This window comes from Cryptomeria japonica, chromosome 1 (genome assembly GCF_030272615.1).
Source record: "Cryptomeria japonica chromosome 1, Sugi_1.0, whole genome shotgun sequence".
NCBI lineage: Eukaryota > Viridiplantae > Streptophyta > Pinopsida > Cupressales > Cupressaceae > Cryptomeria > Cryptomeria japonica.
The window spans coordinates 702,512,150-702,527,699 of record NC_081405.1 but is presented as its reverse complement, the minus strand read 5'-3'; the positions used below and the strand labels follow the sequence as shown (position 1 = coordinate 702,527,699).

The 15,550-nt window shown below is 33.1% G+C and overlaps 1 protein-coding gene across 1 annotated transcript; it reads right to left on the bottom strand.

Moving 5' to 3' along the window:
- Positions 1-2,060: 2,060 nt before the first annotated feature.
- On the bottom strand, positions 2,061-6,591 carry LOC131044643 (cytochrome P450 724B1). Its single transcript, XM_057978008.2, has 9 exons — positions 5,790-6,591; positions 5,087-5,411; positions 4,732-4,884; positions 4,238-4,480; positions 3,477-3,563; positions 3,271-3,349; positions 2,832-2,938; positions 2,570-2,691; positions 2,061-2,187 (listed from the first exon to the last, which is right to left on the bottom strand). Exons 1-9 carry the CDS (start codon positions 6,080-6,082, stop codon positions 2,094-2,096), a joined length of 1,503 nt encoding a protein of 500 aa, XP_057833991.2. The 5' UTR covers positions 6,083-6,591; the 3' UTR covers positions 2,061-2,093.
- Between the last annotated feature and the right edge of the window lie 8,959 nt (positions 6,592-15,550).

The window sequence follows — 15,550 nt, the reverse complement described above, 5'->3', positions numbered from 1 at the left end:
AGAGTCATAAGCCTCATCATGAGAAGAGAAAGGAGTCATACTGCACTCCTCACTAAATACATCATCCATAGGCCAAGAGTGAAAAGATAGAGGACTAGCAACCTCATGTGAGGGTTAAACATGTGCATCTTGAATCCTCAAGAATTGATGAAGCAATAGAGGTATATGAACAAGAATACATAGATGTAAAAGTAAAAGTATCATAACATATAGAAGAAATATGCTCACTAGGTACAACATCACATGAATCAATATCTATAATAAATCACAGAATATGTCATAAAGGATAGTGACATAGAAAGCGATCTTGGTTAGGAAGGTAGAAAAGAATAAATGATAAATAACTAACAAGAAAGCGCATAATGGGTGGTTAGGAAAGGGTCAAAGAGGTAACAAATAATAATAGCCCAAAACCTAACAAATGAAACATGAACGAGATAGATTAAGACCCTAATCAATTCTAAAATAGTTTAGTTACAAAAATAAGAAATATCTTAGATAAAAATTAGAGATATAAAGAGAGTCAAAACCAAAGGGTAAAATACTAGAGGAGCTCGAATGTTAGGTTCACCAAACTATAAAGAAAAATTAATACACTTTATCCACAAATAAACTAGAATAATGTGACAATTTTAACACAAGAAAGCAACTAAACCTAGTTTAAAGAACTACTATAGTAATTAACATAATAAATATGCTTTTCAAAATGACAAGAAATGAAAAGGACTTAGCTTTGTGTGTGGATTGATGACGATTAACTAAATACTATCACTTTATGATGTTGATTGTACATTGATCTTAGGTTTGATTTTGGAATACTCTAACAGATGGTTACCTAATTTATGTCCAACTATAAATTGAATTTACATCCATCAAAATTAAAACATGCTTATAGATTCAAGCCTTATGCATGGAAATGGATTGTGCACTTCTACGCCACTAGCATTTGTCTACCTTCTCTTTTGAAATATGCCTATAAGTTAAGAAAACATCGATGAACACCTTTAAATGTTTACTAGGAAAGGATCTTTTTCCTTGGTAAAACATGTATATTCAAGTTAATGGTTTAGAAAAATGGTCAAAGACAACAAACAACCATATAGTTTGTCCTAACTTATCAGTAATGCGTATGATAATGTGATAATGCAAGTCAAAATAAGAACTCATAGATAGATGAAATGAGATTAAGACTTGTCCTTTTATACAACACGACACTAGTACACAAGTTAATGAACTTCACACTCAATTGAACAAATAACAACTAGTTGAAAAAACATTTACTTGAACCCAATTTTAAATTTAAATTTACAAAAATTCCAAATCATTGTCTACACCTATAAATTTAACTTAAATAATAAATAAATAAACTAAAACAACCCAATATTCACTTTTAACTAAACTATAACATTTTTTTCGCTTATAAACTTCAAACTTCTAGACAAACACTACTATATATATATATATATATATATAGTTTAGGTTGCCTCTTCCTCCCTCTTGGTGGAATTTCATGTTTCTTGCTTTCCATGAATACAACGGCTATTCTAATTGTTTCCATTAATTTATTGTCTAACATATATAAGAATTTACATCAAAGTCTATTCGTCAATATGCTGAAAGTGGCAAACATGTCTCCTTAAATGGACTCATTGCAATCCATAAGTTAAAAACAATTGCACTTAGTCATAAACTAATGAATAATTTTTCCATTATATTTAATGTCCATAAATCACTTAAATATGCTTAAAATAGTAGTATGCGCAATAAGCACCACAAAACAGATAACAATATTATAATGGAGATATTTTTCTCATAATAAAAAGTCCATTCTTCTTGTTTCTACCAAAGTCAAGGATCCCTTGATGAGGCATTACTTTTTACATAATATAATTATTTTGAAATATATATTCTGATTCATATCAGATTTTACCCCATCAAACATAGCCATTGATTTCACTCAAGTGTGAGAGCTTGGAGAAAGAATGTAGGGATTTTTTTATATATATTTATAAATATTTACAAAATTTTCATTTAATTCTTTTTCTAATGTTTGTTTCTTCTTACTAGTATACATATAATTTTAATTTACATTATTATATTTTTATTGATTCAATTATAATCGGCAATCCTTTTTCAAACTCCACGTATGGATGTGCAAGAGCATGATCTCGATCACTCAATTTCCATCTGCAATCAAAATAAAATTGAAATTAAAACCTAAATTAAATTTAATATGTACATATCTTTTTTTAACCTTATAATTTTGAATTTCAAACTTATAATATAAACATTTATTAAACAAAAGATATATTAAATATATGTTCTAGAGAAACTAATCTAGAATAAATCTATACTTTTTTAATTGTATTTTACTACCTATCCTTTATTTATTCTTTTCTCTATACAAGATCACATACATCATTAAGTGAAAATATATGATAAAATAAAATTTAAAAAATTGTTCATTTTTAATAACTGTTCATAAAAAATTTAGAATCATTATATTATCTATATATATTAATATTTTTTAGACTTCTAAAATTCATACAAACAATTAACATTAATATACCTGTAATTTAGAACGAAATGATGGATGAAGAAGGCAATCTCTACTTTTGCAAGTTCTGATCCCGGACAAAGTCTTGGTCCTCCACCAAAAGGCGTAAATTGTTTTGTTGCGGAATTAGATGTCTACAAAAATAAAAAAATAAAATATATCAAAATATCTAAATTTTCAATTTTTTTTTATGAATAGGCCTTCTCTATTATATAAAAATAAATTTTCATTTACAATATTATAAAAATCATAAAAAATAATATAATTATCACACCTGCCATCTCCAAGGATTAAATTGTAAAGGATCTGTAAAGAAAGATTCATCTAGATGTACTCCCGTAAACACTGGAAGTACCTTCCAACCTTTTGGAATTTGAATATCTAAACATGCCAAAATCAAAATTATCAATTACACTTAATTTAATGGAACAAATTTAAAATATTTAATTATATGATATAAAAAATCTTATTTTTAAATATATAATATAAAAAAACTTATAATTATTAAAAAAAAATTAATTTAAGATTAAAAAATATTAAAAAAACTGAAAAATGTTTTCAATTCAAAAGATGTAAGAAAACATTTGAATCCTTTTATATAGTGCCTTAATTTAATGCTTTAATGTTTGAATTTCAACCAAAAAACCTGAATCTTTGCATTCAACCTGCCATATATATTTTAAGGAAGGAGAAATAATAAAATAATAAAATACCTTTATATGTGATGTCTTTCAAAGCTTTTCTGTGGACAAATTTGACTATATTGCCATAGCGTAATGCCTCGTTGATCACCTGAATTCATTATAGTCTTGAGCACACTCTTCCATGTACAATATTATAGTCTAATTTATTATAAAAAAGAGAGAAAAAAAAAAGCAACTTGGCATGATGGAAGAATTTATACTATAGGTATACATACTTGTTGTGTGAATGTCATTTGCTTGTAATGGTCCCAAGTCAAGTGCTTATCCTTTTGCTTTGTGCTTGCAATCATTTCATGCTCAGTCTGTAAGCCCAATGTCCAACAATGGTGTTAGCTGTTTTGGGTGCCAAAATGAGTGAGACCCATTACAATTAAGTATGTTGCCAGTGAAGTGAAAAAACAAATATATTAGTAGCAGCATGAATCATGATGGCTTGATAATATAAATAAACTATTGATGGTGTGCAAGATTTCAAAACAATGTTCTGTATTCATTCTCAGTCTCTGTCTGTGTTTACATCATCAGCCTTTTTGGTCTCAAACTTCATGACCATGGTTGTGAAGCTATGTTAACAGAAGTAAGAAACGGAAACCGCAACGGCAACGTGACGAGAAATAAGAAATGGAAACGGCAACGGCAACGTGACGAGCAATAAGAAATGGAAACCGAAACGGCAATGACAACGTGACGAGAAACGAGATATTCAGAAGTTGCGTATAAGAAATGTTAGTGATTGATTAACTTATTGGTTTGAGCTTAATGATCCCTTGCCCTGAAGTTGAAATAGAAGGAAGACAAGCCTATTCTGACTTTTCTGAGGTATAGTAGATACTTGTATAAATTTTACAGCTTAGTCTAACTTTTATGACATAAAAGATAATAGAACACAACTTTAGTTAAAAGTGGTGGACCTGATATTAACCATTTCCTGAACAAATAATAATTAGTAAAATGATAGAATTAATCACCATCTTACCTTTAGTTCTTGTAAGGCTACTTGGGAATCACCAAGCAGGTAAATGATCATTGCCAGTAGTATGTAGGTGGTTTCATACCCACCAAGCAGAAGATCCAAAACAAGGCTTAATTTTTCTTGGTCTCTCAAGCTATTACTGTCTAGAAGTATGTCAAGAAAGTCTCCCAATGGCTTGTACCCTGTTCCTTGCTTTGACCTGTCTTTTACTATCATGTCTACTGCAGAAAGAATTCTCTGCCTGGCCTGAATAACAAAAGAAAAGAAAAATTAGAATGTAAATATAATCTTTTGGAAAAAACTCTGTGAATATTTTTAATTCAATGTTTTGGATCACTCACAGTGATTCATCATCAGAAATAGGATTATGCCAACAAAAAATTACAACAAAAAATTAGAAGACAATTGAAATCTATCAGGTGGGTAATCAAACAAATATCTTGGTGGAATAAAATTCATTGAGCTGCTAATATGACTAGAAAATTCAATTGAATCACCTGCACTGCCCTTGCATAAGGTGTGCCAGGGATGTACAATGGCAATGATACAAGCCCCTTCATGAAAGTAAGATAATCATCCAAGATTCTAGCTGTCAATGGGTTGTCAGGTGTCAAGCTAAGCATTTGCTTCACTATAACATTGAATGTGAACTGCAGACACACACACAAATATAAATTCACAATCAAGTAACTACCATATTAGCATTCTTTTTGTTCCTCTGTCATAATTTGCAGATCATGAATATTTAGTTTCAAAACAATCTGAAAAAAAATCTCTTGATAACTAGTTGACTAGCTCTAGGATATCTATATGCTTTGAATGCTTGGGCTTTACCAAATACTATACTTATACCTTTCTAGCTTCTTTACAAAATATGACTTGCTGCTTATCCTTCCATGAATCCATGACATGAAGTGCATTTCTCTCTATTTCCAGTAGAAAATCATGTCTTGATTTAGCAGTGTTGATCAGATTCAAGGCTTGAGTTCTCAGCCTTTTGTGCACATCTCCAACTATAACCAACAAGGAATCCTTTCCCAGAATGCCATGAATGGCCTTTGGATAACTGCATTCAAACAGCTTATTCTCATTCTGCAGTACATAAGCATTAAGCTCAGGGTCACATGATACGATGGCTGGTGATCCAAAGAGATGAGACTTGAAAACTTTCCCATACCTGCATGATCAGATTAGAGAGTCTGATAAGAATCAATTGCATTACCATTAGTTCATGCAATTGCTAAATTATCTAAAATGCTTTTCTGCCATATATTGTGGACTCTGGTAAGACTCTAGAATGTAGTTCTGACAATATAGATCGACCTATAAAACTTATCTGCCATAAAAAGACCTAGAGCTGAGAGTTATCGTTCTTCTTTTGTCCTGTTTCATGGAGCTTTCTAAATCCCAGCTTAAGGGCTGGGTTTCAGATGTTCAAAACATGCTTAAGAAACCCACTTCTCATAAGTAATTTGCAGACACAAAGACATTTCAGAGACTAATTGAAAAACCAGTCTTTGAAAAAAAATTGGGCTGAGCGATAAGAAATGAATACCTGCTGCAATGATCATCCAGAAAACTTCCTTTTCTGTTTGAGTTGTGTGGTTTTAGGAAAGCTAATGTCTCTCCCACTAATGGCCATCCCATGCATCCTTTAGGCACTCTTCTCATGCTCCTAAAGAAAGGAAGATAGTGGAACAACACAATCCCTCCCAATCCTACCAAACATGGAAATACTAATACTACCCACCAAAACTCTCCCACCAATACCATGATTATATGCTGAAACTCAAAAGGGATATGAATTGGGTGCATAATTATAATGGTGGAAAGCAAATGCAATAGCATATTGAAGAGAGAGTTTTGCAGCTTGTGATGTTATATAGAGTCTAGACGATGGCTTTGGTAGGCTTCCAAGTAGACAAAGGCAAGTCCAGTGCAAGAGAGGGACTTTGATTATAAGATGATATAGACAATAATTTTTATGGATTGAATTGCTGTCAGCTAAGCCAATATTCAAAGAGAAGGAAAAAGGACGATAGCTAAAAGTCAGCATAAGTTTGAAATATGAGATGTCACGGCTAATTGATATTCAACGCAGATTAGGTCTAAAATTTGCAATTTGTAAGCCCTACAATTTCAAGCTCCAGATGATGTGAAAGACTTAGAACAGACTGAATCAAGGCTAAAGAAGCTACCTTTTTCTATAGGCCAGGACAAAGAGGTGGTGTTGAAATTTTATTTTCCCCTAATTGATCAAGAGGACTTCTCTTTTTTCTAAGTTGGAATCACCAAATTTTTTGAAGCATGTAGGAGTCTGATCTTGATGAGCTCATCCTTGTTATTTGGTCATTCCAAGCAATTCGACTTCCCATGGAAACCTCAGAATGCTATTACTGTTCAAACCATTATTTTTTCCTGGGGTCCCATGGCAAAATACAATTTAGCCACAAATAGAACTCACTATTTCAACTTCCATTACCACTATATTAATCCTAGTGCATACACGTGAATTGTTCACCCATCATATACCTAGAAAATAGAAAAGCTTTTCACATTCTGTCAGCAATTGATTTGATTATGGAGTTTGACCCACGGAAATTTGACTCACCAAAAAACTATAAAAGAAGTCTGTACTCTGTCCATCTTGGGCCTATACTATTTATGCAGTTCTGCATCACAGCTATCTGCCATCTAAATATAAACAGTCTTAAGCTGCCTCACTGGGTCTCCATCACCCGTGGGAATCTGGAGCCCTGCCCTTTTGATGAGTTTTCATGTACAGAATCTTAGTAAACTGTGACACTTTTGATTCTTCATAATCCTAAGAATGTGTCAACCATGCAGTTCCGTCTGATGTTCAAACACCCCACCCTCTCTGCATTTCACAGATAACAAGTATATTCTCACTTGAGCTGGCTTTTCTCTGTATTAAGTATTTGTACTAGTATGTATATCTATACACATGTACACATCAAAATTATTCGTAATATTTCCATTTTCTGAGCCACCATACATATAACTCATTACACAATGATGCTAAATCTGTCACTTTTCACATATCCTTCTTACAAGATGTTGCTATTTTCCACACAAAACAGTAAATCTGTACAATAGTAAAAAAATTTCAAAATACAATGGATTTTCTCAGGACTTTCATTTACCCAATCTTCATAATCCACTTCCACAATGCTGTTAAATCTCAAATTATCGAACGAAAAACCGTGTTGTATTATGTAGATTTGAATTTTTAAATAAGATGTCATTTTGTGTGGAGAATAGCCGCAGATCTTCTTACACTCACTAGTTTATAAGCACAACCCATCTCTTAGTAGTCCTCAAATGACTTCTTGACACATTCAATCTAGCTGTATATAAGTGGTGCATGGCAAACCTAGATATGATCCATAAGTTTACTGGTCATACATACAATTTTGTATATCAGAAATATTTTATTTTCACAATTCATACTGATTAAATTTAGTTTTTGAATTCAATTGTATATGATATTTTTTTTTATCAATATTTTGAATTTCATTCCCTGAAATGTAAGGAAAAAAGTGAAAGGAAGAAAACAGATTACAAATACAGATACCCACTGTACAAACAAACAGGAAGAGATGTATATATATATATATATATGGGTGTACGTACACACACGTAGTGTATAAGATTTAAGTAATGTACACTTTTTGTGGAGGTGGATCAGAGTGTCGGTATGTCCAGAATTACGAGGAGATGATTATGACAGGGGCGTGTGCAACTATGATTGTGGAATATATGTCTTCTTTTTCACATATATCAATGAAAGTCTGCATGCTTGCACAACATAATGTTTGACCCTGGTTTATTGTGTTGACTGGCCCTCCCTTACCTTACGTTATCTATGACTGCCTATAGGCTTTAAGGCCGGCCTCTTCTGGTGGTTTCTCCAAATCAAATTCATTCACAGACAAGCTCTCCAATCAAATACCCATCTCAACATACCAATTTAGATTTGTGTAGTCTTCATGAATGTCACTGTCTGTGTGCACAATTTTGATAATCGTGTCAAAGGCCATGATTTTACAGAGGAAAAGATGAATTGAGAATGTAAAACTTTCATGGAATTGGGAATGTAAAACTTTCATGAGATCATGCAAGATTTTCCTGCCCATTAAGGAAAAAAATTATGTTAAAAGACTCATTTTCCTTGCCAATACAGGAGGATTGCCTGTGTGAATAGAATAGGAAATTGTAGATAACTAGGCTTATTATGATAGGGGAACAATGGGGGAAATGCCATTTGGTGTTGAAAAAGGTGGACTGTGGGTCTGGTGTGATATCATCATATCTCACATATTGGATGGTTTCGCTATCAAAATTATTATGAGCTAGACAAAAGGAATTACACTCTCACTTATATTCTTGTTTACCAACTCTTGTCTCACAATGTATATCACAATTAAGCTGTTGGTAACTTATCCTCCAACATATACCATCAAAATCTCTTCTTTATATATACTTGCTCCTCTCAAAGCTATGGGGACGGGTTTTCCTTTTAATATTTTTTACTGCTTTCTTAATTGTTAGATGGAGATATTGCTTGTTAATGTGTGCATGTATCATTAAGCTTGTAATACTTTTGGGTTTAAAGTCACTTGAAGATTATTTTATTCTGTCCACACTTATATCAGGTTCCACAACTTAATATTAAGTATGACCTACCTGTTCTTTCTTTGCTTAGATTTTTCGAAAAGGGAAAAGAAAAACAATGTCTATATTAGGAAATAAATTAAGTTTTAGACTATTAATGAGTTGGAGTGATAATGTTATTGAAATAAATATACAAAAAATAAATAATAAAAGTTAGTGTGAAATTTGATAAAATATGTTTTTGATATTAAAAGCAACAAAATGAGGGTGTTGTCTCTTTTACAACTACAACAAAAAGACATCAAGAACTAAACATCAGCGCATCCACAATAAAAATACCAAAAACAACAGTTACCGGAGTCCAGAAGCAAAATATCAGCTAACTAAAACAAAACTGTAGCTAACCAGATTGTTCAATAAGGATCCATAAAAAATGTAGTTGCAAATGTTATTAGTTGTGTTTTTTTAAATTGTTAGGATTATTGGTGATGTCAGATATGTACGTCTAACTTAGTAAGTTTTTGTTTGTCATTTTAGTTCACTTTTACAAGATAATAGATATAAACTTTGTTGAGTTTGAAATATAGAGATTATATACCTTGATGTCTACAATTTGTGCCTATAAAAGGGTGGTGTCAATATATCATTTAGGAGCTTCCCAATGTAGCACCATTTTCCTTTGTTCAAACCATCATTACCAATTTAATGTTTAGGTGAAAAGGATTAAAGATAATAGAAAAACATGTGGTGATGCCTAAGTTATTGACGCTCTCTGATGCTTGAATGAATGATGTAAATTTTGATGTCTAAAAATGAATTATAGCATGTGCTTAAATACAACACCAAAGCATACTGGTTGAAAATTTCACACAATGTAGTTGGAAGGAATCAATCAAGACCCAAATTTAAAATTTGAAGATTGAAAGTTCAATGGGCATTTACACACTTACAAAGATGAATTTATTGAGGTCCATGGCCATCAATCTAATTCAAAACAATGAGTGGATGAGTCAATAATCAAGACTATTCTATAGGAATGTGCCCAAGTGGAATCGAGTTAAGTTTAGGTTATTTTTCAAATTGTACATTGCAATGTACCACTCATATTACATTTTGCCTTCACTTTGACTTGCATATGAATTACTTTGATGATGCATGCAAAAGAAAACTAGTAGTCAACATCAAAGAAAGTATTTATATAGTAATTAAAAAATACAAACATTGACACCATTTTTTGTAAATTCTTCTCACAATGAGTGCTCCATCTTGAAAGTTACAACAAATAATTTTTTAATGAGTATCATCTATAAGCATTTGACAATAGACATTAACACTAGAACTACTAAACATTTCAATGATAAAAACTAGAGTTGAAATTAGGACATGGGTTTTTATTTAGCACAAAAAATAGGGCTTAATCTAAAATTTTAGAAAAATTAACGTGATTTCATCTTGAAATGGAAGGATTATGAGCTAGTCACTCTAACATTTTGCAGAAGTTTTTGTTTTGCCATCAATGACAAAGGGGGAGATTGTTGCACATATGGATGTCTTTGGTGTCATTGACATCAAACTATTGTCAATCCTATATGACTTGATTGTTGTTGGTGATCTAGATATGTTCAATTGATGTATGGTGTATTTGGTTGATGCTCTAGATGTTTGTTTCTATGAGACTATGCTATAGAAATGATTGAAGATTCGCATTGTGTTGATTAGATGATAAGAAGTGACGATTTAATGTGTTTTTGGAAGTCTGGTGTTCCTTACCTAGTCCGAAAGTGATTCTATTATCTTTGATGTTTTCTCTGGTGAAACTTATTGTGGTCTGGAATGAGTGTTTGTACTAGATATTTCTCAGATGATCATGTTGACTATTTGGATTTCTTTGCTATTCTCATCATATGATTGTGCTGCAAATCAAGATGATGTGGTTTTTTTGGGGATGCACCACTTTCTTTGTTTTTAGGTTCGAGATAAGATAGTGTGATTTTAGCAGAATGTGTTTTGTACCGGTTTGTGCATATTGGTTTGAGCGGTTGTGCGTAAAGGTTTTTGATGTTGATTGGAAGGTGTGCTGAATTGGTATGAACCCTCACATGTTCTTTTTACCTTTTAGATGATGTATTTTTGGGTCAATGTTATCTATATGTTACATATTCTTTTGGTTGACCTAGTGAAGTTTATTTTGGATCCAATTGATATATAATGAGCATATTAGTTGTGTTAGAAAGAGATAGAGATAGTGTGTGAGAGGTGTGTTTTTTATGGATGCGAAAGTAGTGTCATGAAGGAAGTAAGAAGTTTCAGAGATGTACAGAGCAGGCAGATGAGTATACATTGTGATTTGTTATCTGCATTCTAACATATGCTATTTTGTATACAGTTCAACCTACTATTCCTATTGTTTTGTAAGAGTAGTTTGTAGATCTTGCCCTGAAGAAGTGATCTTTAGTTGATCAAGTCCTCTTTTGTATCTTGCTTAAGGTTGGGTGCCTCAATCAACAAGTCTGGAGTACTGAACTCTTCGACAGGAAGCCTTGTTCATTGTAAATAGTTATTATATATATTGTGAGTTTGATTCTCACCGTGGTTTTTCCCAATTTGGGTTTTCCACGTAAATATGGTGTTCATGTGTTAATGGTTGATTATTATGTGTCGGTGATTAATGTGTTGTTGCTAAGTAAGTGAATGTTGTTTATTAATAATCTATTTTAAAGTTTCAGACTGATTCACCCACCCACCCCCCCTCAGTACTATCAGGTGTTCAACAAGAAATTTATCTGAGTATTGAACAATGTGATTCCTTATGAACATGGACTGGTATTTGGTCTACATCTTGTTGCATTGCATGCTTTGGGTGTACAGTTCATGAGTAAGGAGTATGTAAGGTGTCTTCCCACTAGTTTTCATGACATTCACATTTATAAGAGAAATTTTTAAGGTTTTGATCTTTTGATCATAGTTTGTTAGTGTAAGGTGTTACTGTGGCTCACTATAATGCTCTACACTCTTCCATAGTGATTGGTATGATTGTGCAGTTTTAGGAATATGTTAAGGTGTATTGGATCAATAATTTGAGTTTCAAGTGTGTTGATGCTCTGCTACTTAGTATTCATTATGTTGATGTCTGTTGGTTAGCAGATTTGTCCCTTTCTTGTAATTGCAATATTTGTTTTCTCTAAATGATAATATGCCTTTTGTACACCTCTCAATGAAAGGACACAAATAAACAAATAGTTGGATGAACTAATCAAAACCCATCCTCCACATTAGAGGGCAGCTCCTCATATGATTTGCAATGAATTCTACATAGAAAATATTGAAATGAAGACACTTTTAACCAGAAAGAATAGAAAGGCTTTAGCATTCATCTATCAACACAAATGAATGCCATAAAATAAAACAGAGAGAAAATTCTAAAGATTAAATAAGAGCTCACAGACTCTATTTCTCACATAAGTTCATTCCATAAATTCATAGAAAAGCAAGTTCAATGTAGTATTGATTCTGATCGATACTCTCTCATGCCTCATAGGGAAAGGGGGATTAGCACAACTCAATCCACAATGAATTCAAGAAAAAATAGAATTAATTGATAAGAAGAATAATAGCATGCACATAGCAAATTTTTAAAGAAAGATCGCCAATCTTTAAACGCACAGATTCAAAGACTACACACCATAATCATTTTCATTCATAAATCAATCAATCCAGTTTGAAGGAATTCAAAACATAAACAGATATTGTTTGATGCTAAAAAAATCACAGTTTTTCGGACCTTTCTAAAGTCTCAAAAATATAGTTATATACCCACAACCTGGCCAACAGTTATAATGAGAAACACAGAAAGCCAACAATTTCCGCCTCGCAAAGTCAATGAAACCAATATAAAAATAAAATTGTTTATGTAACTAACAAGTGACAAGGATTTATCATCAACAAAAAATATCACTATGCAGTTTTGATAACTGCTTCTTTCTTCCAATCCGCATGATTAGTGGCGAAGTGTTGAATGATTGTATTATGAGGTAATCCCATGTGTGCCATACGTTGCTTCCAGACCTCTTTTTCCTTGTGAACTTGTGAGACTTTGTTGGAGTGACTATCCAAATGTCCAATGCATAAAAAACAGGAGTGATTCGATCTTAGCAATCACACTTAAGTCATCCGGAACTAAACCTTAGCCTCTTTCACATAATTGATTTTTCTCTTAAATGATTTTGTTATAACCTTGATCGTTTCAAGGGTTCTTCCATCATCTTTTAGACATTTTATCCCAATGTACACAAGCTCATTTCTCATGGAAGTAACTAATTTTGCGTGTTGATTTATCAATTTCGCGAAGTCCTCATAAGCCTATTTTATCAGATAATTTCTCCATTCAATGTTCCTCTGGCACACATAAAAATTGTTGTCATCTAGGCCTGCCATAGGTCTTTCAGCAAGAAACTTCATTACCCCATAATTATGTACTTCTTGCATTTGTGTAGCTTTTGATGCCCATTTAGCTTCCTCATTCTTCCAATTGATGATTTCAACTTCCAGTTCCTTCATCACTTGCATCGCCCCATCATATACCCTACTTAGATTAACAAAGTACTCTGCACTAGACTTCTGAATCTTTTCTAGCCACTCAATCACAGTTTTTGTGATCAACTTGCATTTTTGTATTTGCTCTAGAGTCTTCTGATTTGCAGGAGACTTAGGATCAAAGGACATGGGAATCTGTGACAAAGGCTGAGGGTTTAGAGCATTGATTGCCTCAATATATTCTTCCATCCTTCATAACATCTCTTTCATCTAATGCTTATCTTTTTCATCTTTCTAGGTCCTGGTTATGATCTTCCTTATTGAAGCCTCAAGGTGAAGAACATCTGTGGCTCAAGAACCAGTTCCAATATTTATCTTTTTAATAGTGAAGTCCTGAGCTGTAGGGTTCTCTATTTTTTTATCTATTAATGGGCGTGCAATCTCTGTAATCCAGTTCCCACTATCTACATCAAAGTCAATTTTTGACATAGTTTTGGACTTCTTCACTTTAGGAGTTTTTCCCAAGCATTTTCTCACCATGTCTTCTACTAGAATCGAGGATGGAACAATGTTTCTCTTCTTGCTACTTAACATATTTTCTAACCATATTGGTCCTGGAGGAACTTGAGGCTTATCTGAATCAGTTCCAATTTCCTTTCCATCCCTTACTACCATAGTAGTAACTTCATTTAAGGCTTCCTGTTCTTGCCAATTATTACCCTCATCAACCAACCCTTGTTGTTCTTTGATTGGATCAATTGAGGTGGTATCCATCTCAAGGTCAACCACCACAGTATCAATAGGCAAGTATTGTCTTTTGCCCCTTGTTCTGGAGTGAGCGACTCTGACAAAAGTTGTCTCCTCTTTGATTTGCACTGTCTTTGCTCTCTGTCCTCCTTTTCCCTGTTTTAGTGAACCTGCAGCACAAGATGGGACAAGAGAATTAGATACCACGACCTTAGTGGGTGAGGTTGAACCCTTCCTTGAGCTCTTGCTCAGTTTCTACTTTCTAAGCCACTTCTCTATTCTTCGAATGACCAAGATTGTCCTGGTTTGAATCTATTCTTCCTCATCTTTTTTCCACTCAATCTATGGTATTCCTCTTGTCTACCTATCATCGACAAATTGGGGGTCAAGAAAATCATTTTCATCATCCACAATATTTGCAGTGTTTATCTTCAGACAATAATCCCTAATTTGTTGCATTGTGAGTCTCAGGTGAGCTCTTTTTTCGGACTTCATACTCATCCACACAATCCGCCCAAAAGTCTTCTAGATCAGGTACATGTCAAAAATTATCCCTGAATGTAAAGTGTGTCATTGCAAATCCTTTAGTATCAAATTCAATGTGGGGAAAATTAAACTAATATTTAAACCTTTTGAACTCTAACTCCAAATTCAAAGCATCTAAGACACTATTACAAATGTAATGTGTCAATTCAATGGGTAAGGAAACCCCTGTTTGGTGTTCTTTCCCATATTTCTTATCTATATGAGTGATTTTCCTACAAACTTCAATTAACACTTGCCTGTCAAAGACATATCTTGGCAATTTGTAGGGTTCTTCAAAACCTCCAACCCTCAAATAGGTGAACCTGGAGAACTGAATATAAAAGCTACCATAATATTTATAAACTGCATAGCTTCTTCAGTTAATCTCTTATGAACATCTCCTTTCAACTCAAATACCAACCTGCTAAGGAAAATATTATGAACCTTGTAATAAATGTCTGTGACCCTATGTTGCTGCAAATGCGGGTGATATTCATATATTCTCATATCATTTTGCAGACCTACAGACCTACCCATTGATACAGACCTACCCATTGATGGGTGCAGGATAAACAGTATATAAGGTAAGAAGACATATGGAATTTTTTTTTCCTAAAACAACTTAAACCCTCATGCATTCTTTCCGCAATTAACTCTGCCCAATCTATGTATCTCCTTTCGCCAAAAATGAGCTGAATAAAGAAATACATCCAATCTTCCCTGTAAAAGGCTATCCGATTTCCCTGCATTCTATGTAATAAAATGACTACGTCCCTTACTTCTTGAATCAGATGCTCTCGGGTTAATGGGCTTGAAAATCTTGAACCCCCCTTTTGAAATTTCAATAACCAATTTCTTGCAATGACACTCCTATAA